The following is a 27,950-nucleotide window of genomic DNA, read 5'->3' on the forward strand; positions in this document are numbered from 1 at the left end:
TGATGACGTTTTGATTGCTGGAAAAGACCCACAGGAACTGGTTGCGCGTGTCCGTGCAGTGTTGCTCAAGTTCAAGGAGGTGGGGTTGCAACTGAAAAAAGAAAAATGCAGTTTTGGGGTGCCAACTCTGGATTTCTTGGGGTTTAAAATTGATGCATCAGGCATCCACCCCACAGATGCTAAGATTAAGGCCATCATCGAGGCACCACGACCACAGAACAAGACGGAGTTGCAGTCATTCCTGGGACTTATTAACTTTTATCATTCATTCTTACCCCAGAAAGCTTCGGTAGCTGAACCATTACATAGACTTTTGCAGAAAAAGAATGTGTGGCGCTGGGGGCGGGAGCAGCAGAAGGCTTTTGACTCCTTGCGAGAAATGCTGAGTAGCAGGAGCGTCCTTGCTCATTATGATGAGTCGAAGCCGCTGGTCCTGGCATGTGATGCCTCTCAATACAGCCTGGGGGCTGTGCTGAGTCATAGGGAACCGGATGGGTCGGAAAAGCCCATCTCTTTCTATTCCCGTACGTTGTCACCCACGGAGCGCAACTATGCTCAAATTGATAAAGAGGCACTAGCAATTGTGTCAGGAATCAAAAGGTTCTATGATTATTTGTACGGTCGCCATTTATCCATTGAAACGGACCACAAACCACTGTTAGGGTTGTTCAACCCAAACAAACAAACGCCACAAATTCTCTCCCCCAGAATGTTGCGTTGGTCAATATTCCTGAATGGGTTCCAGTACACCTTGACCCATGTGCCGGGGAAACAGTTGTGCCACGCTGATGCGCTGAGTCGATTGCCCCTTCCTGGCGGGAGCAATGAGGATCCTGCTCCGGCGGAGCACATTATGATGCTAGAAACACTTCCTGGGGCTCCTGTAACAGCTACTGATATAGCTGAGAAAACGAGGAAAGATGCTGTTCTCTCCCGTGTGCTCACTTGGGTGGGGAGGGGGTGGCCAGGTGGTCCGCATGAAGAAAAATTCAGGCCTTATGCGACAAGGCAGCACGAATTGTCCATGCATAAGGGTTGTCTCCTATGGGGAGATAGGGTGATCATCCCAGCACCACTGAGAAACAGGGTTCTTGAGACGCTTCACATGGGACACCCGGGAATGGTCAGGATGAAGTCGCTAGCCCGATGTTATGTGTGGTGGCCTGGAATGGACCAGAACATAGAACAATGGGTACGAACATGCAAGGCATGCCAAGAGGTGCGGCCAGAAGTGGCCAGAGCACCAGTCCACTGGTGGGAGCAGTCCAGGACTCCCTGGAGCCGGCTGCACATAGATTTTGCTGGGCCATTCCAAGGGAAGGTCTTTTTGGTTATCGTTGATGCATATTCCAAATGGTTAGAAGTGGCGATGGTCCCTAGCATGGCATCAGCTGCCGTAATCAAGGTGTTGAGGCAGCTGTTTGCAACCCACGGGTTACCTGAGACCATTGTATCAGATAATGGGGCAGCTTTTGTATCCCAAGAATTCAGGGCATTCTTGGCTGATAACTTCATAAGAGGGGTCACATCCGCGCCCTTTCACCCATCCTCCAATGGGCAGGTTGAGCGCATGGTAAGAACAGCCAAAGAATCCATTGCGCGCTTAATGGAGGGTAACTGGTCGGCTCGCATTGCACGAATGTTATTTTTGCAGCATGCGACGCCGTGTACTGCGACGGGCAAGTCGCCAGCCGAGCTGCTCTTAGGTAGAAGACTGGTAACGGTGCTGGATTATGTCCACCCAGATAAAATGCCAAACCGTAATTCAAGAGCAACCCCCCAGGCTGAGACTGACACAACAAGGTATCTCGCCCCTGAAGATCTGGTCTGGGTGAGGAACTATTCACGAGGTCCACGGTGGGTGGCCGGTGTGATCACCCGGGCTAGTGGACCTGTGTCCTATTATGTGACCTTGGAAAATGGGCAAGTTTGGAAGAGACATATAGATCAGCTGAGGCGCCGGGCGCTCAGCAGGGAGGAGTCAGATAATTCATCCCTGGCTAATGACGCACAGCTGCGAGACCAGAGTGAAGATGGCCCAGAGGTGCAGTCACCAGGGGCTTCAGCAAATGAACCAGGGTCTACTAGTCCTCAGGATGACGAGGTACAGGTAGGGGACCCTGAGATGTCTGGGACTCCATCTGTTCCTGACGAAACCCCTATAGCAGCCCCTCCACCACAGGTAACACCCAATCCAGAACCTGCAACACCTGTTGTCAGGAGATCAAGTAGAAGTTGTAGGACCCCACAGTACCTGAGGGATTACGTCTGCTGTGCTCACTAGGGGGGGAGGGGTGTTGTGTATTGAGTCAAAGGATTTTATCTCTGTATTATTATTGTCTGTATTTGCATTAGGATAAAGTAACTGCCTTTGGGTTCCAGAGGGTACAGCTACTATTGGTTCATTTAAGCTGCTGTATTTGGATCCTCTGTCTTATTGGTTCCCTCCAAAAGGCAGCACGGTGATTGCCTGATATTGTTCCCTCCAAAATGTATCCCCTTCTAGCTAGTTCCCTGTCCCTATAAATGTAGCCTTCCTGCCCTCACAGTCAGTCTTGTTCACTTAAATAAAGAGCTGTTACTAGAGAACTGTCTCCAGCATGTTTTGTCAAGAGAGCTGAAATCACAAACCCCACGTCACAACAAGCTGTACATTTGCATGAATAATCCCTAATAACTTTGAGTCGTGCACAAAACTGAATGTTAAATACAGGTCTTTCAAGGCCTGGTATGGAATGCAAGTGAATTGGCCAGGCTGAAAAGGAACGCCACCCCTAGGACTTCACCTCCTCCCCACTTGACACTTCTAACACAATTACTCCAAAATTGTTTGTGCCTAACTCGTAATTGGGAGAAAATTAGAATTGATTATTTTCCCACTTTGAATTACAGCTGCTTTGAGAAGAAAATGGCTGGTCCACTTCTGAGTCACCGTTTTTCACCTTGAAGGGTGGCGTTAGGATGCAAGCAGCACAGCTGAATGTTTTCTCCAAGAGATCTTTTGTAGAAAGGCCCACCCAAAGTACAGTAGCTGCACTTTTCAGAACAGGGTGATGGGAAATAGAATCATAGAATTATAGAGCTGGAAGGGGCTACAAGAGTCATCTAGTCCAACCCCCTGTGATACGAGAATCTTTCACCCAACGTAGGGCTCAAACCTATGATCCTGGGATTAAGAGTCTCATGCTCTACAGGGGTCAGCAAACTTTTTCAGCAGGGGGTCGGTCCACTGTCCCTCAGACCTTGTGGGGGGCCGGAGTATATATTTTTTAAAATATATGAATGAATTCCTATGCCCCACAAATAACTCAGAGAAGCATTTTAAATAAAAGCACACATTCTACTCATAAAAAAATACCAGGCAGGCCCCACAAATAACCCAGAGATGCAGTTTAAATAAAAGGACACATTCTACTCATGTAAAAACACACTGATTCCCGGACCGTCTGCACGCTGGATTTAGAAGGTGATTGGGCTGGATCCAGCCCCCGGGCCTTAGTTTGCCTACCCATGGTCTACTGACTGAGTAAGTTCAGGTTTTTGGCCCAGGAATCATTGTGCTCCCCCATCATGGCAACCATTTAAAACTTTTAAATATCATGTCCAGTTTTTCCTGTGCTGTAAGAACTGCTCTCTCTCTCCCTCCCTCCCTCCTTTCCTTCATCCTGCAACATCTACAACATGCACAGGAGGTGGGGAAGTTAATTTCAAGCAGTCCTGTCATGTAAGGTAGAACACTGTTGCATAGCTGCCAAGTTCCGGCCTGAGAAATAAGGGACTGGACCGGAAGTAGAAGACCGGAAGTCATAGCTGCCAAGTTTTCCCTTTTCTCGCGAGGAAGCCTATTCAGCATTAGGGAAAATCCCTTAAAATAAGGGATAACTTGGCAGCTATGCCGGAAGTAGCGCTGCCGCCATTTTGGAACTGGGCGGAGCATGCTCAGAAGCTACTTTTGATGCTGCTCTGCCCTGTTCCAAAATGGCCGCCGCACCAGAAGTCACGCTGCAGCCATTTTGGAACTGGGCAAAGCAGCATCAAAAGTCGCTTCTGAGCATGCTCCGCCCACTTCCAAAATGGCCATCGCGCCAGAATAAACTGGGGGAAAACAAAAAAATTCGTTTTTTCGGCTGGGGACAGCCGGAAAAACGGGGGTTTCCCGGGGAATACGGGAGACTTGGCAGCTATGCTGTTGCTGCAATGCTCTCCCAGCTGCAGAGGCGAGAGATTGCACTGTCGAGAGCAGAAGAAACGCTAGGTTAGATGGGTGCACCTACTGCCGCCAGAGGTCACAGACGGGTTGGATGCAGTTGGGGAACCCGCAGGGGAAGAAAGCTCAGAGCCAAGGGATTGGTGGTGGGACGATGGTGTGTAATGAGAAGAAGAGGGAGACGACACAGAGGTGGAGGCATCAGAAGCTGAAGAGGCAACAGGGTTTAGTGAGCAGGAAGAGGCTGGAGCAGAGAGCAGTTCAGATTCAGAGGATGGAGAGGAGGGTCAGTGGAAGACCAACATTTCGAGGGCCCTGAAGCTTGAACTTTGCAACCAAAAACGAGGTCGGAGTAACCACTGTTATCTTCTTCAGTGGGGTTGTTTCATGACAGATCACCACATTAAAAACAAAACAAAACAATTACCTAATACACCTCAGATTTTGCTTAAAATTTTTGTGCTCCACCTTTGCAACATTTGTGCTATTGACTCTTGCTGCGTTTTTTTTTTTTTAACAAGTGGTTGAAACTTTTTGGATAGAAGATTTTTTTAAAAAATGTTTTGGACTCTCATTTTAACCTCTGCCAAATCTAGTTCTGTTCTTATACTGCCAATTTATCTCTTTGGGGTGGCTCCGTTTTTAACTGCTGCAAACAGTTCCAACTGCGTTGGAAGGCTGGGGTATAAGTTTTCTGAGAAACAAAGATGAATCCAAATATTTCTAAGAATCCTTAAAATTGCAGAGGAGTGCAGAGTGAAGAAACCATTAGGCAGTTGCCAAGGAATGCCATGTGCCTTATCTGGAGCACCTAGATTGTTTGCTGGAAGTCAAAGTGAGCTTAAATTAAACCAGCAAGAGAGTTGAATATTGGTCCTGGCTGCTACTACTCCAGGAGCCAGCTGAAAGTATCTCAAAATGCTGTCGGCAACAACAGCAGATTGGCAACCATGACGGGAACTAGAGTCTTCATTAAATAAATAAATAATGGTTGATTGTTTTCATTTGGTGCATATGGCGCGCCTTGCATTAATTTCTTGGGCAACACAGCTAAGATGTCATGATGTCTGTTCTGGTGGGAGCTCATTAAAAGGTAAAGGTAAGGGGACCCCTGACCATTAGCTCCAACTCTGGGGCCGACTCTGGGGTTGCACGCTCATCTCGCTCTATAGGTCGAGGAGGCCGGCGTTTGTCTGTAGACAGCTTCCGGGTCTGCGAACCAGAGCAGCGGATGGAAACGCCGTTTACCTTCCCACCGGAGCGGTTCCTATTTATCTACTTGCGCTTTGGCGAGCTTTAGAACTGCTAGGTGGGCAGGAGCTGGGACCGAATAACGGGAGCTCACCCCGTCACGGGGATTTGAACTGCCGACCTTCTGATCGGCAAGCCCTAGGCTCAGTGGTTTAGACCACAGTGCCACCCGTGTCCCTAAGAGCTCATTAGCGATGGGTTATTGCTGAGTGAAGTCGCTCAATGACTGCATTTAAATATATTGTTAGAAACTTTTGATTTCAAAAAGGGATGCTTTCCCAAAGAACTGCTGCTTAAATTTCTGTCTTATCATGCAGAAAGCACAAGGCGGCGGGGGGAGATAGTGCAGGTTTTTTGTGAATGAAGGATGATTTTTTTGTGAATGAGTTCTGCGAATGGAAAATGATTGCTTTTCTCTTTGTGTCCCTGCTATAAAGACATATTTTTTATCCCAGGCTTTCCTTGACCCATAAGATTGTACCCTGCTGCAGTATTACTAAATTGGTATCTATTTGCATAACACTGTTTTACTGGGTTTTATGCTTTTATTCTTAAAAAAAAACTCAAATAAAGCATAATCTACAAAATAAAATAAAATATTGCGTCCTGTTTCACACATTGACCACCAGATGCTTGCTACACACGATGTGACTATTTATGTAAAGGTTCAAAGTTTTCTCCCCTCCCCAGGGAAAATGCCTTCCCTGCAGATGTTTTGTAACACAGCAAGTGACTCTGGCGATTTCATACTATTACATGCAAGAAGAAGAAGTAGAAGAGTTTGGATTTGATATCCTGCTTTATCACTACCCTAAGGAGTCTCAAAGCGGCTAACAATCTCCTTTTCCCTTCCTCCCCCACAACAAACACTCTGTGAGGTGAGTGGGGCTGAGAGACTTCAGAGAAGTTGGACTAGCCCAAGGTCACCCAGCAGCTGCACGTGGAGGAGCGGAGACGCGAACCCGGTTCACCAGATTACGAGTCTACCGCTCTTAACCACTACACCACAATGGCTCACACCCAAATCTCCAAGTGGTGTGAGATACCAGGGGTAACAGGTGCACTTTAACCCAGGGTTTGTGTTTCCTTTTAGATACCGTTAGTGAGGGGCAGCGAAGACTGTGATGTATTTGGTTTATTAACAGATAAGTCTACCATGGAGAGATTTCTACCATTATATTCCAAGAAGCTCTGGCTTCTCCCATAGCCAAAGCATTGGATTCAAAACAGACATCAGCATTCTGCTTTTTTTACTCTGTCTCTAACCCACTGCTGAGTAACTTTGTTCCTTAACTCCTGAGTGTCATTTCTAATCTAAACCCTAAATTCCCCTAAAACAATGACATTGTCTTTTAAACCAAACCCACAGTTTTTTTGGGGGGGAGGCAGGAAACCCACAGATCTGCAAATCACCTCAAAAGGAAATTACCTGAGTTTGTTAGCGTTAACACTTGGCTCAATTAAAAGAGTAACAAGGCTTAGCACACAGCTTAAATCTTCTTTGGCGATCACTCGTAGCAGAGTAAAATTGACTTTCATAGTCCGTAAGTGACTGTGGAGGCCAATTCTGGATCCACACGTCCTTCCACAGTGGGAACATTGGTTTCCAGGCGGGAGTTGATCACGGTGTGGATTTGTCAAGCGTGCCTTCCTCTTAGCACGTTTCTCCCTTTTGTCCTGAGTTCAAGTGCCTTCAAAGCCCATGACACCTTTGATAAAGGCTGTTCTCCAACTGGAGCGCTCGCAGGCAAGTGTTCCCCAGTTGTTGGTGTTTATACTACATTTTTAAAATTTTGCCTTGAGACAGTCTTTAAACCTCTTTTGTTGACCACCAGCATTACGCTTCCCATTTTAAAGTTTGGAATAGAGTAGCTGCTTTGGGAGACGATCATCAGGCGTCCGCACAACATGACCAGTCCAACAAAGTTGATGTTGAAGAATACAACATTATTAGGTCTGGCATAATACACACATGAGTAACTATCACCTCCAAGGAAATTAGCGTTGACACCTCAAACCTTAATTAAATTCTAGCACCTCTAAATCTGTAACAATACAGTCCATTGAAAGCACCTGGGCATGTGACCTGGATTTAGCTGAACCAGTTTAAAACTCTATACACATTCTTTTTAGGGAGGAAGGAGAGTAAAAACACAGTGATCTTTTAAGCAGGTCAGGCTAAGGAAGACAATGGACTCCGGCTGTGCCAGGAGAGTTCCGCATCCTGGTTGAGTGGCAAACAATTTGGATCAGCGGGAGGCAAATTACTTCAACAGTCTTGACTCTTGGGGGACTGCCATATTTGCAAAGATCAAACAATGCTCCATACAAACTTGTGGACTAAAGTCAATGGACCTGCTGTTGTGCAGATCCTTTTTCTAGTCATGTGAGAGGATGGAGAAGGGAAGAAGAGACAAGGCCAGACAGAAAAAACGGGAATGAGTCACATGTAGATATCATATAGTATTGAGGTATGTTCCCTGAGTTCCTTGAGAAGGGGGGTTGGTAATTAAACTACGTACTGTGAGAACTGCAGTTCTCTGAGGGAAATAGGGCCTAATAATAATAATAATAATAATAATAATAATTGCAATTGATATACCGCCCTTTATCAGAAGATCCCAGGGCAGTGTGCAACATTAAAAGCACACTGCAGAACATCGATGATAAAAACATAATAAAAAACATATTGACGGACAACCTAATAATAATGTAGTCATCATAACAGTTTACTCACTCCTACTTTCACAAGCCATAGATTATTTAATAGCCATAGGCTTGGGTAAAGAGGAACATTTTTGGCTGGCACCTAAAGCCACGTAAGTGACGGCATCAGGCGAGCCTCTCTAGGGAGAGCATTCTGCACTTTGGGAGTCACCACAGAAAAGGCCCTCGGTACCCTCAATAAACTACAATTCCCAGCAGGGGCGTATCCAGGGTCAAAACTGGGGGGGGGAAGCCATGGTCGTTCAGGGGCGGGGCCAAGGCACGGGAGGGGAGGGGCCATGAAGTGGGAACGTGGGCGGGGCTACAGGGCCAGTGGGCCCGATGACATCGCGGCAGTGGCAGTGGCGGCGGCAGCGGCCACCTTGTGCTTCTGGGGCTGGCGGTGGCTACCCTGCTTGGCTGGAGAGGACGGGAGGGTCGGGCAGGCGAGAGGGGGTGGCAGGGTGGGCGAGGGCGAGGCAAGTCGCGGCCGCAGTCACGATGGCTCCGAGGCGTTGCTGCATATCAGCATAATATTTCAACCATGTTGTGGGTTCAAGCCCCACCTTGGGAAAAATTCCTGCATTGCAGGGGTTTGGACTAGATGATCCTTGTGGTCCCTTCCGACTACAATTCTATGATTCTATTGATATATTACCATAGCATATGCATCAATCTGCTTTCTTGAATTGTCCTAGGCATAGCAGCCAACTTCTAGAGGTCTAGGTGCCCCCCCCCAATTACTGGTAAATACCGTATTTGAAAGAGTCATCCCCCCATGTTGATGGGCTTTCTATGTGGGGCTTACTTGCTGCCCCCCCCCCAGTATTTTATTAAGGATGGAAGAAATAGAGAGAGGGATAACTCACATTTGTGGGTGCCTCTGGGTGACGCTGTGATGCTGGAACTCTGCAGCAAGAGGAAGATACCGGTATGCCTGTACAGGAGGCTTGTAAGCAGCTTTCTCTCTGCTTGATTAGTATACAGATGCAGGAGGAGGGGCAGACTGGAACACCACTGCTTTTTATAAACATCACTGTGTCTATCAAAGCTACAGCCCCCCCTTTCTTATTCACTTCCTTTTAGCCTTGCAGAGCCACCTCAGTCAAATTGAATCCTCTGCACCCTCATTAAATCGCCAATAGAACTCTTAATGCAATCCCTGAATGCTCATTAACAACTCCCACTGAAGAACAATAGGGTGAAGTGGTGAGCTATCAAATCTTGCCTGAAAGGCGATATCTGCTCCATTGTCTTAACTGCTTAACTACCGGTAGCCACTTTGCTTTATTTATTTGATGTGTTTTTGTTACAGCTGTGTTCCCACCTCGCCCCGCCCCCAGCAAGCGGAGACCAAGCGGCTCTCGCTAAAGCAAAGCACGTCTCCCGTTTGCCCTTTTCCACTTCAGTTTTTGGAGGGGAAAAGTGCTGGTTATGGTCTGTAAAGTATGTTAATTTTTTGCTTCGGGGGGGGGGGAGCTGCCCCGCCTGACCCCCTTGGTACGCCTATGATTCCCAGGAATCTTTCAAGGAAGCACTAGTTGTTAAAAGTGGTATGTGATCTGTCTCTTTTATGTATAGAGTTCTACCGAGACTTCATGACTCTAGTGACGCAAGCATGTTCTGCTTCTATGTAACAGGGATGGTGACAACCTTCTTCCAGCCCAGGGGCCACGTTCCCCTCTGAGTCAACTTCCTAGGGCCACAGACCTGAGGTGGGCGGAGCCAAAGGCAAAAGTCGGCGGAGCAACGGAGGGAAGCTTCACCTTTGTTGAAGTAGCTTTCTACTAGCAAGCAAGAGGCATTGAGTTCAAGCACCTATGCCAGTCGGGCAAAGACATTCAAGGAGGGCATGAAGTAGGGCTGGTGAGAGGAAAGAGTTCCTAGATAGGAAGGCCCACATTCAGCCCCGCCATGAGGGTCCTCATCCCTGCTCTATAATACAAAAAATAAAGAAGCGTGATTCATCTTTTCCCACGCAGTTCTTTTTAATAGTCCAGAGTTGAGTCTAGTTTCAAGTGTTAGACATACCCTAATTACTATTTACGATTCTGCAAAATACAAGGCAAAACTCATGACAATATATGGATTATCCCCATCATTAACGCGAGAGGCTTTTATGAAAATAAGAGTTTGTTGTTGTTGTTTTTGAAAAAAGGAGGCGGAAGCAGAAGAGGTGGTTCATTGCATGCATCGGAAGCCAATTAATATTCCACCAGCAAGACAATAGATGTCAGTGTATCTTTTTTATTCTGCTTATGTGGGTTGCCAACACACCGCTTTATGTAACTGGCATTTGTGAGCAAGGACCACAGACCAGGGAGAATTAAAGCTGTGGGGTGAACGGATTCGTTAGTGTGTCAGGTTTTAATAGCCTTTGCTGTAGCATTCTAATTACTGGGTAATGTTGTTTTTCAGGAATGATGGTGGGTGAAGAAACTCTTGCATACGGTTACTTTGAATGCAGAGACCGTGAACCCTCTAAAATACCAGAAACTTCTAGAAGATGGGGCATGGAGTCAACAGACCCATTTCACAAAAAGCTGGAGCTCCAGAAGGGGGACGGAGGAGGCAACTTCTACAAATAAAAAGAGGGAGACAACTTATTTATTTCAAGCATTTTGTTTTACTCCAGCTGAAAAGACTTGCAAAGAGGCTTGCTTAAAACCAGACAGTTCCTGCCCACAACCTTACAATAATAAGACATGACGCAAAAGGGGAAATGGATGGAGAGGGAAAGGAAGGGGGAAGAGAATCAAACATAGGCACCAGTTCTTTCAGGCTTCCCAGGGGCATCTGGTTAGTTACTGTGAGAACAGGAGCAAGTACTCTGGGATAGCTTGGTTGGTGGAGCATGAGACTCTTAATCTCAGGGTCGTGGGTTTGAGCCTCTTGCTGGGTAAAAGATTCATGCATTACAGAGGGTTGGACTAGAAAATGACTCTCGTGATCTGTTCCAACCCTATGATTCCAAGTCAGGTCTATGTGACTTCCCAGCTTCAGCAGACACTGGTCCAAGCCTCTTGTTCTCTTGCACTCACCAGTGATATTACCCCCTTCTGGAAAAAAATCTCCAGTTAGTTTCCATGGCAACCAGCCACTACTCTTTGGTCATGCAAAGAGATACTTAACAGACTGGGCTAGAGCCTTCAACTTACCAAAGACACTGATTTTGACCACTTTAGTAGCCTGTGTTCCTACAGAATTCCATCTTACAGATATAAAACCGCACGCTTGACTAAGACCCCAAAGATGACATCCAGACTCACCTTCCAATCCTAACAGTATAAATGTCCATTTAGAAACAATGACTAGAATTTAATTTTCACAGAAGCCAATTATTTTCACCTCCAAATAAACTCTTCAAATTAGTTTGCAACCCATCCCATGATCACCCATGTCAGTTGCTTCCAATTAATTTCTCACCAAATAATTTCCCACTCCAAATCCTGACTCCAAAACCAATTCCCGTTCATTTAACTGCTCCCTTTCAGCATTAAAACACCTGTCTACAAATCAAAAAAGAAAACAAGTAGAGTGTAAATTTCCATTTTGATGAGGAAACAGGAGAAAACAAGAAAGTTACAGCAACAATGGAAAGTACATAAAATAAGCAGCAGCAGCAATAGTACATTCATTCCAATGACTTAAAAGATAAAGGCCTTAGGGTCATAGGTTATCTTTAGAATGTGGAACAAAGCCAGTTCAAATAGTTTCTACTTTCCTGGCTTGGGAGAAAGGCTGTGAGTCAGCAGCCAAGCATCTGACTGACAGCAGCTCTTTCATTCATTGTTTCTACATTTGCATCAAGACATATAAATTAGCAGTTACATAATTTTTGCAAATCTGTGCCCTCATTTCTCATTTCTTTTGGTTCTCCACTTCCTTGGGGGGCGGGATTTGGGGGGGGGGAAGAACCTCGGTTTGCTCTGTATTTTTATTGATTTTTATTGATTTGGGGGGCAGCTGCACCTCCCTGCAGACACTAGGGAATCACTGTGGCACATAGTATCCCTGAGATTTGGAGTTGGATGTGAGAGAGAAAACAGCTGTCTTGGGCCACAACAGCCAATAAAAAGAAAAGGACCTTCTAGGGCAGGCATCCCCAAACTTCGGCCCTCCAGATGTTTTGGACTACAATTCCCATCATCTCTGACCACTGGTCCTGTTAGCTAGGGATCATGGGAGTTGTAGGCCAAAACATCTGGAGGGCCGCAGTTTGGGGATGCCTGTTCTAGGGTTTACTTCAAAGAGCCTCGCTGGCTTTGGAATTTTCCTCCCTCCGCACCATGCAAGTTACACAGAGAGATGACTGTCTCTCCTGTGCCCTCTCTAGCCCCCATGCGCCTCTATGGTAAGCCGTTCCCAGCGGGAGGGTGGGGAGGAGGGGAAACCTGAACCGGCTTGTAAACGCATGCGCAGCCGCAGCTTGCGGCGCTGGGTCTCCACATTGGCGGAAGGAGTCGTGGAGCGAACCATAGAGCGGGCAGAGATGGAGACGGCGGCAAGGGAAGAATTAGGTACGTACCTTTGTTTGCCGGGTGGCGGAGGGGATTGAATGGGTGGTTGGGGAAGTAACTCTGATCGTTAATGGGGAGAAGTGTTGGGAGTACGGAGAGGGGGGGGGAGTGTTTTTATCTCCATTTTTTTAATATCACCCCTCTCCGCCCGTTATGGTTTGCCCCTTTCGCGTTTGATGTATCAGAGGACTCGGGAGAGACCATCCTGTTTGGAGGGGTGTGGGGGATGCAGGTTTGAACCGAGCCCCTTCCCCAGCTTAGCCTGGGCTGGCGCTGCAGCCTCGGGAGTGTGCAGTTGAGCTGGAGTTAGCAAAATCCGCCTTTGCTTTTAACTCTTGCAGGGGGGTTGCAGTGTGTTTTTTTAAAAAGAGGGGATGGGGAACCGTATTTTTATTGTATTTATTTCATTTAATAAGATTTATACTCCTCTTGATTGTGAAAAACAAAACAAAACCCTCAAGGCGGTTTGCAAAACCCTCAAGGGCGGTTTACAAAAGACAAAACTGTAAAGGCAGCTCCTTTTAAACGTGCAAAAAGTTGAAATGAGGGACCTCAAATTTCCAAACACCTGGGTAGCTTTGCCTGAACAAGAATGTTTCTAGCGAGCGCCAAAAAAACAGAGCGGTGAAGGTGCCTGTTTGATTTCAATAGGCAGGGAGTTCCAAAGTGCAGGCACTGCTGCGCTAAGTGATTGGAGTTATTGCAAATGCAGTAACAGGTGTGATGTTGGCTGGTTCCACCGATTGAAGCGGTTGAGTAGGCGCATGTAGGCTGACAAGGCATCACTCCTGTTGGCAATTGTGCTGCAGCATTCTGCACTAACTGCAGCTTCTTAGAGAAGCCCCACAAACAGCGCATTGCAGTAATCCTGTCTTAAAGGAACCAACGCATTTAACTAGTTACTGTAATTGTTATACTGACCCCACTTAAAATGCATGCAGGTTTCCAAATGGCCCACTCTTCAAGAATTGTGTAGCTGAGTTTTTAATATTTGTGGCGAATATTTATTTATTTCCCTTTTCACAATGAGTGGATGGTGGTGGGGGTGCAAGTGGTCTCTTTGTATTTTAATTTGGGGCATATGGCAATCCAGTGGGTCGGTGGATTCAGACAAAGTTGTACATGAGTGGTGATTTGAAGCAGAGAAGCGAGGCCACCTGAAAGGGATGTGCATGTTTTTATTTGGATGCGACGGTTCTGCTTTGCGTGTATACTACTTTTGCATTGTCAGCGCTTGGACTGCATAACCTTTTGAGGGCACTTCCAACTCTGATTCTGCATGCTGTAACTCTCGGAATCATCTTAAATGTGGTGCGAGGAAGGAGACAGCGAGTGTTGATGGATCTTGCCATGTCTGTGTGTGTTATGCTGCACCAGCTCTAACACACATCCTGCCCCTGTTTCACATGGTGTGGCTTTGCCATCTGAGCAACTTGCCTTAATCAACCCAAATTTCAATGGAATTCTGTCTTTCCAATGTGTTAAGGTAGGTGTGTGTGTGTGTGTGTGTGTGTGTGTGTGTGTGTGTGAACACCATAGCTAAAACTGCTGCCCTGTGATCGATACAATAGATGTAACAGCCACAAGGTTTATTTTGGAAATAGTACTGAGATGCAATTAAGACTATTCCGCCTTGGACCTGATCACTCAGCATTGTGCAAGAGGGAGTTGGGTAATGGAAATCTACCCTTGGCTTTTACTGTGGCTGCATCAAACAACCTGCACTGAGCCACTGAGCCGAGACAATAAACTATTTATTTATTTCATGAAATTTATCCACTGCTTGATTGTAAAACCCCTTAAAGCAGTTTCTCCCCCAAAGATAAGCCCAACTGCTCTTGATTTATTAACAGCAAGCTTCTCCTATGCTTGTTTTGCGTGCAAGAAATTCTATATACAGTATGTTCCAACTGGCTTCCAACTAAGAGAGTGTCGGATTGAATTCTGAATTCAAAATATTTGCATCCTTCTTTTCCACCTTGACATTGTAAGCCTTTTCACAGATCTTAATTAAAGTAGCATTAATAATTAAAAACACAATCTGAGGGAGCAATCCTATACACAGAAAAAGGTGGCATGAAGCAAACTGGCTTAAAATTACCGTACATCAGATTCAAACTTGGTTCAGCAGCGGACCTACTGCTGGCTTAGAGCTAACCTAATCCTGGCAGAGAGAAAATGAAAATTTTAAATAGGGTCTGTTTTATGCCACCCTTTTTGCTGGCTTAACTTGTCTTGGGTTGCCAGGTCACATGACCAAGCTGAACGGGCTAAGCATAACTGGTACATGATCAGTCTTCCAAATGAACAGTTGGGTTACTTAGTTCGACAACTGAACATTCTTCTATCCAGGGTCCCCCCCCCCCCGCCAGATGGAGCTCATTGGAGCTCAACTCTGGCACCTCTTAGGTCAGGGGTCACCAAACTTTTTCAGCACTGTTTCACCACTGTCCCTCAGACCTTGTGGGGGGCCGGACTATATTTTGAAGGGAAAAAAATGAACGAATTCCTATGCCCCACAAATAACCCAGAGATGCATTTTAAATAAAAGGACACATTCTACTCATATAAAAACACCAGGCAGGCCCCACAAACAACCCAGAGATGCATTTTAAATAAAAGGACAATTCTACTCATGTAAAAACATGCTGATTCCCGGACCGTCCGTGGGCCGGATTGAAAAGGTGATTGCGCCGCATCCGGCCCCCGGGCCTTAGTTTGGGATACCCTGTCTTAGGTGGGTGCCATTGCCTTTCTAAGAGAACAAGGGAGAAGTTCATGGTGAGTTCCAGCACTTTTTTCTAGAAAAATAGTACTGCTTCTCTCCATTTCTGAAACTGGTCTGGTTGACTTGTTCATCCAGAAGCTTTATATGAATCTTCCACATTTCTGAAAGGCTTTACATATTTGTCTTAGCCACTGACTGAGTTTAACTACAAACCTTGTTCCTTGGCCTTCCCTAATATAATTTAATCTGGTGCTCTGTAGACCTGAGCAACATGGGTTGCTGTTATAATCATAGTCCCATTCCCAATTCATGTATGATGAATTGCTCTTTCAGACATAGCATTTATCCATCTTCTGACTGGCCAAGTTAAAAATCTGGGTGGATAAATATCAATGATTTTTTCAAAAAAATAAAAAAAAATGGATTTTTTTTTATTTAAATCGGATTTTTAAAATAAAATGCTTTTGGAGGAAAAATAATTCTAAAGATAGTTTTCTATTTAAGTTACATTATAGTCCAAAGGCTGTTCATCAGGAAATAAGGATTTGTTTTAAGTTTTTCATGTGTGCTAAAACTCAGTCTGAGTTGTTTTTTTTAAAAAAGATCGTTTAACCACATCAGTTAACAAACATGGATACATATGCTATAATGCTATTGTTTTAGATAAATAAATTGTTTAAATTGTTAAGGAAATGGTTGTTGTTTTCCTTCTAATAAAGTACAGCAGAAAAGTTGTTCAAATATAAACAATAATTTCATAATTACCTGTCTTTGTATTTTTAATAGTATAACCAAATCAGTAATTTTTGATATAACTGTAAAATCATAGAATCATAGAGTTGGAAGAGACCACAAGGGCCATCCAGTCCAACCCCCTGCCAAGCAGGAAACACCATCAAAGCATAAAAAACTACAGTACTCTGAAAATTTATTATTCCAAAAATGAAATCTTCATCTGTTTGTAAATATTAAGATTATACCAGCAAGAATGAGTCTTTTTGTAAAAAAACGATTTACATCAGGCATCCCCAAACTTCGGCCCTCCAGATGTTTTGGACTACAATTCCCATCTTCCCTGACCATTGGTTCTGCTAGCTAGGGATCATGGGAGTTGTAGGCCAAAACATCTGGAGTTTGGGGATGCCTGATTTACATCATGTCTTACTGACTAGTGATTTAAATCGATTTGCAGATACTGCAACGTGCATGTGATTACAAAATTGAGAGACAAATACTTAATTGTGTATCACTGAGATAGCAAAGGAAGCCTGGCTTAAGTCATTCAGTGGGTTGGGCTTAGGCCATAAAAAGTGCATTGTTACTAATATGTGGGTTTTTCCGCACAGAGCTAGTACATTACAATTAATAATCTTTTCCAGGACTGCATATTTTATTACTGGTATACTTGGCATGGTGTCTAGTCTTACTGTGCTTGTTTGATAATTATTTTTCTTGCACAGATTGCTTTCCACCTTTGCACTAAGAATTACTTGCTAGACAAATTGTATGATGGACTTAATCATTTTAATCAGTTGTAGGGAACCCCTTGCTCACGGGCCAAATTATGCCTCGTGCTGGGAGGCTGTTTTTCCTCAAACCTGTCCCACAGCTGGCATCATATGTGCAGGGCAGGTAAAAACACTTCTGTAAAGGATGGATATAGAAGCCTTAAAAGTGTACTCTCGATTGCTCTCAATTGTTCACTGACAAATGAGGCTTGCTGTGGGTGCCAAGCAGCTGATTGATAATAATAATTTATTATTTATACCCCGCCCATCTGGCTGGGTTTCCCCAGCCACTCTGGGCGGCTTCTAACAGAAGAATAAAATAATCGATTATACACTTAATAGCAGCTGGTACCGATATAATACAGCTGATCGCTGTCCAAATTGGGCTTGCTCAAAGCGCCAATCAGATGACTGGTGCTCATAAGCCCTGCAGTGAAATGCTACCTTTGCACACATGGTTTGAAATAAAAGGAAATGGGATACTCAGGTACTGCTGATAGGCTGACTTGAGCTCAGTCTGGTCTGCAAAGGAAAATACAATAATTTTATGCATCATTTTATAAATTAGCTAACATATAACACTGTACTATTCATTAATAGCTGGCTCTTATTGATGCTTATTTTGTCAAATAAATGGCTTTTTGTTCTCTGCACTGGTAGGTGCTTCATTCAGAATCTGTTTGCAAGAGCACCGTCCAGTTTCTTCTGGGCATGTACTTTTAGAACTGTTTGCAAATCTTGGAAAGCACCATTCTGGTATTGGTTTTTGAGCAAATGCCTGATTCAGCAAAGGAGCCTGCTTCTGGCCCTGCCTCACTTGTTGAGCCAGTTGGGGCACTTGGGTAAACGATACATAAAGTCTAATCTTGGTGTGGGTCTGGATCCTCGGACTGCAAGGATAAGCATGTTCAGGCATTTGCCTGGACATGCAGAGTCTCCAAGTAAGGTTGGGGACAAGGGTGTGCATGTAAACTCCACCCCAATGTTCTTGCAAACAATGCTCATTGCATAAACAGGTGGAAGACCCCTGGCAGGGATGGAGGGGGGCACAAGGGATGGGATGGGGCTTGCATGTCCTTGTCTCCATTGACCCTGTGATAATTTGCATGGTTAGGCAAATGTTTCAACTTCGTATCATAGAACTGTAGAGTTGGAAGGGACCACGAGGGTCATCAATTCCAGCCCCCTGGAATGCAGGAATCTTTTTGTCCAAGGTGGGACTTGAACATACAACCCCTGAGATTAAGAACCACATGCTCTACTGACTCAGCTATTGCTTGCCAACTGGAGGTTTCATCTAGCGTCTCTTATTTGATTGGATTAAAGACTTTCTGAGAGATCGGATACAAAGAGTGAGGAATGGACCTGTTACATTTACCTCCCTGAAGCTCAGCACTGGCACTCCACACAGGGATGTGTGCTAAGTCCATTCCTGTATTCGTTGTATACATACCGGTATGATTGCATTTCATCTGACCCATCTACTGCAATTATTAAGTTTGCTGATGACACCACCATAATGGGTTTAATTACAGGTGGAGACGAATCTGCGTACAGGGGGGAGGTTCAAAAGGTATCCACATGGTGCTCTGAGAACAATCTACACCTAAACATTGGCAAGACAAAGGAGATGGTGTTGGACTTTCGGAGGAAGAGAGGGGAGCTAGCCCCATTGTATATTGGGGGGGGGCTGTGTGGAGAGAGTCTCTTCCTTTAAATATCTGGGAGTCCATCTTAGTGCAGACCTAACTTGGAAGGTCAATACAGCCCAGGTGGTTAGGAAGGCCCAACAGAGATTTCATAGGGTTTTGTAAAAGAACAAGGTTGGACACCAACTGATGATTTCATTCTATCGGTCCACAATAGAGTGTTCTCTCATACTGCATTACGGTGTGGTATGCTGGTTTGACAGCCATGGACAGAGAGTCCCTACGAGGGTGGTGAAGACAGCACAGGATATCGTATATTGAGTCCGCTAGATGTTATCACGAGAGAGATCGTTGCCTCAGAAGAGCGAGGAACATTTTCACGGATGACTCACACCCTGGCCAGCACCTTTTTAATCTCCTGCCCTCGGGCAGGAGATATAGAAACATGATAAGCCGCACCAACAGGTTAAAGAATAGTTTCTACCCATGGGCCGAGAGGCTGCTGAATTGAAGACAGCAACATTGCAGCTGACGTTCGGGGTTGGTGGTCGTACGACAGCACACAGAGTGACAAGGACTTAGAGATTGGGGGGGGGGGGCTCGTTGAATCTCACTGTAAACAAGTGGTGCAGTGACAATAAAGTATTTCTATTTTGTGCCCCCCTCTAATTCCTTTTTTCTCTTTCCTGTTCATTCTACCCCAGTCTTCCACACCAAATGCTAATATAAGTGGTCAGCAGCAGCATTTTAGATTTCTTCCCTGTCTTCCTGTGTTTTTCCTACCCCATTTGGTTTTGTACCAAAGAGGATAACAATAGGGCTAAACCAGAATGGGAAGCACTGCTTGTGAAAGAGCCCCCCCCCGCCCCCAAAATTCAGAATGAAAGCAGGAGTATTGCCCTTGCCCTGACTTGGCTTAGTTATGCTCACCAAACAGCAAAACCTCATGTTATATGGCCTCATCAAGAAGCCTATTCAGAGTGATAGTGGCACTTATTGCCTTCATTCTGATTTGACTTCATCTCATAGCCAAATAGGATTGGTTGGGTCCTGATGCTGGTGTAAACCTTTAATGAAGTGAAATGCATATGTAAAAGAACCAAAGCTATAGATTAGGAAAAGAAACAGCATGGAGCTGATGGTGACCAACATAAAGAAAGGTGAGTGGAGACTTTCGGAAACTCTTGCTAGGCAAAAATGTAGTTTGAAGCTACAGTGGTACCTCCGGTTACGAGCTTAATTCGTTCCAGAGGTCCGTTTGTAACCCGAAACTGTTCTGAAACCTGGGGCAAAGTTTGCAACAAGGGGCACCTACTTCCGGGTTAGCGGAGCTCGTAACCCGAAGCATTTGTAAGGAGGGCGGTACATAACACAAGGTTCCACTGTACACTGATTCAATCATGGGCGTACCCAGCATGGGGTAGGGGGGCAGCTGCCCCCTAGAAGCAGGACAGCTGGAGAGGACAGGCAGGGACGCTGAAGCAAAACGGCAGCAGCGGCAGTGAAGCTGCCTCCGTTGAAAAAAGTGTGGACCTGGGCTAACTTCAGCCCACACTCCTTCAAGTCACAGCGAGCACAGCACAGAAAGTGCTGCCCCACAATGCTCTGCGGCACCTCATTTGCATACATGGATTCAGTCCATTACTGTAGTTGAAGACCAAAAGAGAGGGGAGGCTAAATGATGCAGAAATGTTGCCTTTGTTCCTGAACACACTTTCCCCTCCTCTTTACGTCTGCATTTCCATCAAGGACCTAAATGGATTACTTTTACATGTTCTCTTGCTCCCACCCCCTGAAATCAAATTCAGTGCCTGAAACATTTCCTCTGAAATGTACCAGGTTTGGCATCATTGCTGTAGATTTACCCATCTTAATGGATAAAGTGAGTCACTTACATTGGGCAACCATAATTTGGGATCGCATTATAGAGATACCATTTATATTGATTTCACATGAAGAAAAATTCACTATTGTGGGACTCCTTTTTGCACTCTTGTGGAAAGGAAATCCGGAAGGATGACTAGCCATTTGCTAGGGAAATGGATCTTTGTCAGCTGGGGAAGAACTTTTTGCCCATCAGGTGAAGGAAATGAGAGTCAACTTTGGCTGAGGGAGAATTGGAAGTAAAGGTGACCTGAGAATAAGGTCCCCTAATTTCGCAGGTGGCTTTGGAAGAACGGGAATGGAAGTTTTAAGTTACGGTTCTACAGGAGAAAGGTCGCATCTTCTAACCAAAGTGATCAGAAGCCTATTTCTGCGGCATTAGCAAAATAAATAATTCAGGACAGATGACATCCACATATATGCTTCCCCCAGAGGATCCTGGGAACTGTAGTTTAGCAGTGCTGCTGACCCCAGAAAGCCACAGCTACAGCAGCCTTAACAACCATTACTGATAAAATTGTAGAAGCGTGGTTTAAATATTCAGTGTGGATGTGGCCATAGTGATGGCTTGTCTACTCATGAACGCATAGAACCACCCTCTGAGTTGCATCCTTGATCCAAATAGGAGATGGCCCCTCTACTCTAGAGTAGTCCCTGTTTCTAAACTTCCTTGTGTGGCTTTCTAGTCTAGCATTATGCTGCAAGAGTAAACGAGTTGAAAACCTGATGAACCAGATTTGTGTTATGCCTGCGGGTCTTTGGATTTTTCTTGTGGGTTTAAGCAGAGGTTGGGTGGCTATCTGTCGTGGATGCATTAGCTGAGATTCCGGCATTTGCAGGGGGTTGTACTAGATGACCCTCGAGAACCCCTTCCAACTCTGTGATTCTATGTCTCTGCGGCCATTGATAAGCAACATTTCAAGCAGAAGCAGTGCTTCGGGTGCTGTTTTCCAAGGCAGAAGGTGGCTAAGTTCACCTACGGAAGTTTTAGAACTCCAGCAGCCCTTTTATGGGTGCCTGAAAAGACCAATGTGTTGTTTAGCTTAATGGACCCTGACTGGTGGCTCAGATGCATTGTTTTCGTGACAGCCCAGCTGCTACAGGACTAAACAATGGCAGATTTGTCCGTGGCTTCTCTGGAGAAAGAGAGAGAGAAGTCAGGTGGATTAGTTGGGTCTGGCTGCAGATTTCTCGTGGGTCCACAGCTGAGGCTGTCCAAATAAATGCAAGGCAAGTGGCTGTAGAGACGGCAGATTTGTGTGTAGCCAAGACTTCTGATCGACTGGGAGAAATGCCATGTAATCCAGCAAAACCATCCTATCAGAGTGCTGAGTGCTTGAGCTGATATGCCAGGGCTACAGCTGATCGCGGAAACCATCCCTGCGGTGAATGTTGTTTAGGCCCTTCCTCCAGAGGTGGCCAGGGAAATGCACAACCACCAATAAGCAATGAAATACACCAGTGAATAAAGCATATGTGAAACAAAGCTGGAGCATTATAATGCAAGCTCACTTGGAATTGTAGAATTGGAATAATAATAATATTAATTTATATCCCGCCCATCTAGCTGGGTTTCCCCAGCCACTCTAGGCAGCTCCCAACAGAATATTAAAAACACGGCAAAACATCAAACTTTAAAAACTTTCCTAAACAGGGCTGCCTTCAGATGTCTTCTAAAAGTCAGATAGTTGTTTACTTCCCAAGCGTCCTATCCAGTCCAACAGCCTGCAATGCAGGAATCTCAGCTAAAGCATACATGAGAGATGGCCATCTAACCTCTGCTTAAAAACCTCCTAGGAAGGAGTGATGCTGCTTTTAGTGATCAAGCCCCTCTGTTGCCAAACTCTTGAAATGTCTGGATAAATAACAATCACCTAGAGGACCTCATTTCAGGGGGTGGGGGTCATTCTCCCCACTGTGGAGAAGAGGCCCCTTGCTTATAAACCCAAGTGGGGACCCCAGGATCACAGCCTCTAGCCAGTTTTAAGATTTGAGTCGGCTGGTATTGGAAGAGGCAGTCCTAAAGATACTTAGGCCCCCAAGATATTTAGACCAGGACCAGGGCTTTCTCAGTACTAGCCCCGACCTGGTGGAACGCTCTCTCTCAGGAAACTAGGGCCTAGCAGGAGTGTCATCTTTTCGTAGGGCCTGCAAGACGGAGCTGTTCCGCTTGGCCTTTGGACTGACTCAGTCTGACCCCGGTGTAACCCTCCCCTAAGGCTTTATCCTAAAGGTAAAGGGCCCCCTGACCATCAGGTCCAGTCGTGTCCGACTCTGGGGTTGCGGCGCTCATCTCGCTCTATAGGCCGAGGGAGCCGGCGTTTGTCCGCAGACAGCTTCCAGGTCATGTGGCCAGCATGACAAAGCTGCTTCTGGCGAACAAGAGCAGTGCACGGAAACACCGTTTACCTTCCCGCCGTAGCGGTACCTATTTATCTACTTGCACTTTGACATGCTTTTGAACTGCTAGGTTGGCAGGAGCTGGGACCGAGCAATGGGAGCTCACCCCGTTGCAGGGATTCGAATCGCCGACCTTCTGATCAGCAAGCTCTAGACCAGGCATCCCCAAACTTCGGCCCTCCAGATGTTTTGGACTACAGTTCCCATCTTCCCTGACCACTGGTCCTGTTAGCTTAGGGATCATGGGAGTTGTAGGCCAAAACATCTGGAGGGCCGCAGTTTGGGGATGCCTGCCCTAGACTCTGTGGTTTAACCCACAGCGCCACCTGGGTCCCTTTAAGGCTTTATCCTACAGATATTTAAATGAAGTTGCACTTGTAGATCCCTAATTTTGAAATTGAATTTTAACATTGTATTTAATCTGCATTTTAATTGAATTGTTTCTTTAAGGCTTGCTTTGATATTCTTGTTGTTAGCTGCCCTGAGCCTGGTCTTGACTGGGAAGGGCGGGGTATAAATAAAATTATTATTATTATTATTATTATTATTATTATTATTATTATTAGGCTTTATAACTCAGCAGCTTATTGCCTCTTGCTGCTATCCAGCGGCTGAGGATACCTTTCTTGCATTATGTGACATGGGGCCTAGTTTTCCAGTAGAGTTGCTAACCAGTGGATTGGGGCATGAAAAGGTGTTAAAATTGGCCCAAGCTCTACCCCCATGGGCCCCCAGGTTGTTCCCTGGCTCCACCTTCTCACCTGAGGGCGCCAGAATCCTTAAAATCAAGATCTGGTAGCCGTGGGAGGAAAAGCACTGAACTGTAAGACTCTAAAGCGTTTGATTCTTACTGTTGTTATGCTGAAGCAGAATGTGCCATTGTGACGCACTGATGAGGAAATACTTAAAGCTATATTTGAATCGGAATTCGTCTGTAATTAAGGCATAGATAAGATGGCACTGAAATAGGACCTTCAACTAATGTGTTTTTCATGAAGAGGGTATGGGGTGATCACAACTTATGTATGCTATATTATTTCAATCTTCCAATCCTGAGCACTTGGAACGGGATAGAAATTGGAAATAGCTAGCTAATGTAACCTGCACAGTGAAATTTAATATGGCAAGGTTAGGCAACATGGTGTTCTCCAGATGTTGGTTTACACCAGTGTTTCCCAAACACTCCAGCTGTTGTTGGACTACAATTCCCATCATCTCTAGCTAGCAGGACCCAGTGGTCAGGGATAATGGGAGGTGTAGTCCAAAAACAGCTGGAGACCCAAGTTTGGGAAACCCTGGTATGTATCTCCCATAAGCTCTTACCTTCCAAGTCCCGGACTGCAGAATCCGGGACCGGCAGCTGTGTGACACCGGAAGTTGCGTCGACGTAACTTCCGGTGTCGCTTTGCCCTTCTATGGGCACCAAAAATGGCCGCCGCCAGCTTCGAAAGTCGCTTGTACACATGTCAGGAAGTGCGTCGACGCAACTTCCAGTGTCGCTCAGACCATCTATGGGCACCAAATATGGCCGCCGCCACCGGAAGTCCCGTCTATGCACTTCTGGACATGCGTACAAGCGACTTTCGAAGCCGGCGGCGGCCATTTTTGCTGCCCATAGAAGGGCAAATCGGAAAGAAAAAAAATGGCCGCCGGCAGGAGAAAATAACGGAGAAAAACGGGAGACGAAGTGATACGGGGGATCACCGGGAAAAGGTAAGTAAAAACGGGGTTTCCCCGGGGAAAACGGGGTACTTGGCAGCTATGCATAAGCTCCCAACTGTCATGCTGAATGGACAGGGTTGATGGGACTTGTAGTCCAGCAAAATCTGGAAAGAACCACATTGGCTTCCCTGTAATAAAGAGGGTGATGGCCTAGTTTATCCAAAGAGCAGATGAGGTACGAAACCTGTTTTTAAACCTTGAGTCCCCAGGAGTTTTTGGACTACAAGTCCCATAATCCCTAGCAGGACCAGTGGTCAGGGCTGATGAGAGTTGTAGTTTAAGAACATTTGGAACCCAAGAGTCTGCACTGCTCATTTTATTTAAGCTTCCCATCAGAAAAAAAATGTCGACTTTGGGTTATAACAGAAGCAATAAAAAGAAATGGTAGCAAGTCAAATAGCGAAAAGCACCAGTTGAAAATATCCTATAAAATTCAGAGGTATGGATCGTACGAAAAAGTGCAGCCAGCTGTATGATGATAAGCCAGTGTAAACAGAAAGCTTTGCCTGGTTCCAAATGATGCCATAGTTGGTTCCAGGTCAGCTGGTGGGTGGGATGGCATGATGAGGGGCCATGGCTGAGAAAGTCTCCCCCTGTTTTGTGAGAAAGTGCCTAGCATAATGAGAATGGTTGCAACTCAGTGGTAGAGCATCTGCTTTGCATGCAGAAGTTCCCCAGTTCGATCCTTGGCATCTCTAGGCAGGGCTGGGAATGTCATCTACCTTGAAACCATTGTGGCTAATAGCCATTGGCAGTCTTATAATCCACAAACTTGCATATAATCCTTTTTCAAAGCCACCCACGTTGGTGGCCATCGCGGCTTCCTGCGCTGCCTGAAGAACATTTCTGGCAGGATGAACAACTTGACGATCTCAAAACATATTGGGTCCTTCCTTCTCTCCCTCATGTTTTAATAGATCTGGAAGTAATGAAGCCTTTAATAGCAGAGCAGAATTCGGACAGCGAAGACGAGAATGAAAATGAATTGCTGCCGCCAGAGAAGAAGTATCAACTTGATAACCCGGAGAGCATTTCGTAAGTACCATATTTCTACTTAAGAAAACACGTACAGTGGTACCTCTACTTACGAATTTAATGCGTTCTGAACGCACATTTGTAAGTCGAAAAAAATGTAAGTCGAATCCCATAGGAATGCATTGGGAGAACAAAATTGTAAGTCGAAGCAACCCTATCTAAACCGCATCCAAGATGGCGGACGGAGCTCCATTCGTAAGTAGAAACATTCGTAAGTAGAGTTATTTGTAAGTAGAGGTACCACTGTATCTATCTATCTATCTATCTATAAATGTAAACTGGGCATGTGGGTTAGTCTCCACTTTTCTCCGAAACCGCTTGACTGATTGCGTTCAAATTTGGACACAATGTCCCAAGCGAATATGCGAGTGACCATATACAGGTTGCGTAGATAGATGTCACACCTATGGCAGGTAAAGCAGGTAAAACCCACTGTTCCCGAACTCAGACAGCCGGGGATGCTGGGAGCACAGGAGAGGTTGCAAAACAGCGCCCTCTAGTGACGGCTACACTGGTACTGCAGCTAGGAAACCTTCCCTCTCCACACCATCTCGGCTCAGCTTTGCAGACTGGGCCAAGGGGCCGGGATAGGTCATGAGTCGGGACAGGGTGGAGCCAATCACAGGGATGAGCCAGGGGGTGGGGGGGGGAGGAGGGGGCAGAATAGGTCATGGGTCGGAACAGGGTGGGGGCAGTCACAGGGATGAGCTACAGCAATGCGTGGCCGGGCCAGCTAGTACGTATATAAAATACAACATATTTATTGCATTTATATATTCCACCTTCTTCTCAAAGGAGCTCAGGGTTGGGATACGTAGTTCTCTCCCTCCTCATTTAATCCTCACAACAACCCTATGAGGTAGGTTGGGCTGAGGGTGTGTGACTGGCCCAAGGTCCCCCAGTGAGCTTTATGGTTGAGTTGGGGGGATTTGAACCCTGCTCTCCCAGTGCCTAGTCTGACACTATACCACACCGGCTTTCAATTACATTACTCTTAAATTTAATTGTTGAAATCATGAAATAAAATAAAATTCCTTTGTGCCCCCCATCTTCCCTGTAGCTGCAGGGAAGACCTATCCTCTGGGGCACATGTGTTCTAGTTGTTTTACATTGTCCTAGTTTACAGGTGTTGGTTTCTCCCCCTCTCTCTAATTTTTAGGTTTGTACAGACACTCACTCATCTCCTCAAAGGAAACATTGGAACTGGACTTCTAGGCCTCCCGCTTGCAATGAAAAACGCAGGCCTTCTGGTAAGTGGCTCATCAGTTCCGAGTTCCGGTGAGGGGGGGAACGTCCTGTTTAGATTTTGCTGTTGACAGCTGTGCGTTAGCAGTCCCCAAATGGGTCCTGCAAAAAAAAGGGTTGCACCTAGTGTTAGTCCTACTTGGAACACACCCATTGAAATTAACACGCACGGTTCGCTTGGGTCTACTCGGATTAGGAGTCACGCAACCCAAAGCGCTGCAGTGTGGAGTCACACTGATCCGGGTTCGAGGCACTTTTCCAGCGTATTCTGTTCCCCTCCCAATAGCCAGGGAGCATTCCACGGCTACAGAGTATGCTCAGTCACCACTGGGCTGCGTTTGGTGGCCGTTGTCTGTTTTTTTTGTGTGTGTGTGTCCCCTTGGGTTTCCGCCTGAAATACTTCTTGTTCTTCTTCTGCAAACCTTTGGGTCACTCCCAAGCCTGCTGGCCATGTGTGGATGGTGCCGTTTTGGCAACGTCCGGATCGGCACCCGGAGGAATTGAGTTTGCTGTTGGCATACAGGGTTATGGGCTTGCAAGCAAAGGCGCCCTCCCATTAAACTCTTTCGGACAGTGGTGGGGAATCGTTCTCAAGTCTGAGGGCCGCATTCCTTTCTGTGCAAGCTTTCAGAGGCCACATGACGGTGGTCGGCCTGAGTAAAAACGGGCAGAGCAATGAATGCGGGTTTTACCTTAGTATAACAGTCTAGTCCAGGCATCCCCAATCTTCGGGCCCTCCAGATTGTTTTGGACTACAATTCCCATGCTCCCTGACCACTGGTCCTGTTAACTAGGGATCATGGGAGTTGTAGGCCAAAACATCTGGAGGGCTGCAGTTTGGGGGTGCCTGGTCTAGTCTCTCTCTCTCTCTCTCTCTCTCTCTCTCTCTCTCTCTCTCTCACACACACACACACACACACACACACACACACACACACCCTCTCTATCCTCCATTCAGAAAAGCAAGAAGCATTATTAGACACATTTCAGCCAGATGAAAAGCACTCAAACAGGGCCAGTAAGGGGTGGTGGTCTGGGGAGAAGGTGTGGCTGGAAGGGGTGTGTGTCCTGGGGAGAGGGCGTGGCTGGAAGAGG

General features: G+C 45.9%; 1 protein-coding gene and 1 long non-coding RNA gene across 4 annotated transcripts in view; both read left to right on the forward strand.

Moving 5' to 3' along the window:
* The first annotated feature begins 7,830 nt into the window (after positions 1-7,830).
* Positions 7,831-10,762, forward strand: LOC148686040 (uncharacterized). The gene is made up of 3 exons (XR_015949731.1): positions 7,831-7,929; positions 9,480-9,610; positions 10,583-10,762. It is a non-coding gene; the product is annotated as an uncharacterized LOC148686040 (long non-coding RNA).
* Positions 10,763-12,550: 1,788 nt separating this feature from the next.
* The window catches only part of SLC36A4 (solute carrier family 36 member 4), a 96,807-nt gene continuing 81,407 nt past the window's right edge, over positions 12,551-27,950 (forward strand). For 2 of the 3 annotated variants that reach the window (XM_060273884.2, XM_088668416.1), the window contains exons 1-3: positions 12,569-12,684; positions 25,493-25,610; positions 26,770-26,860. In XM_060273884.2, coding sequence (XP_060129867.2) covers positions 12,579-12,684; positions 25,493-25,610; positions 26,770-26,860 — 315 coding nt within the window. In that variant the 5' untranslated portion in view covers positions 12,569-12,578. Of the gene's footprint in view, positions 12,685-25,492; positions 25,611-26,769; positions 26,861-27,950 lie in introns of all 3 variants that reach the window. The other variant, XM_060273883.2, reaches the window with a different exon arrangement.

The sequence above is a fragment of the Zootoca vivipara genome, chromosome 4 (genome assembly GCF_965207765.1).
Source record: "Zootoca vivipara chromosome 4, rZooViv2.hap1.1, whole genome shotgun sequence".
Taxonomy (NCBI): Eukaryota; Metazoa; Chordata; class Lepidosauria; order Squamata; family Lacertidae; genus Zootoca; species Zootoca vivipara.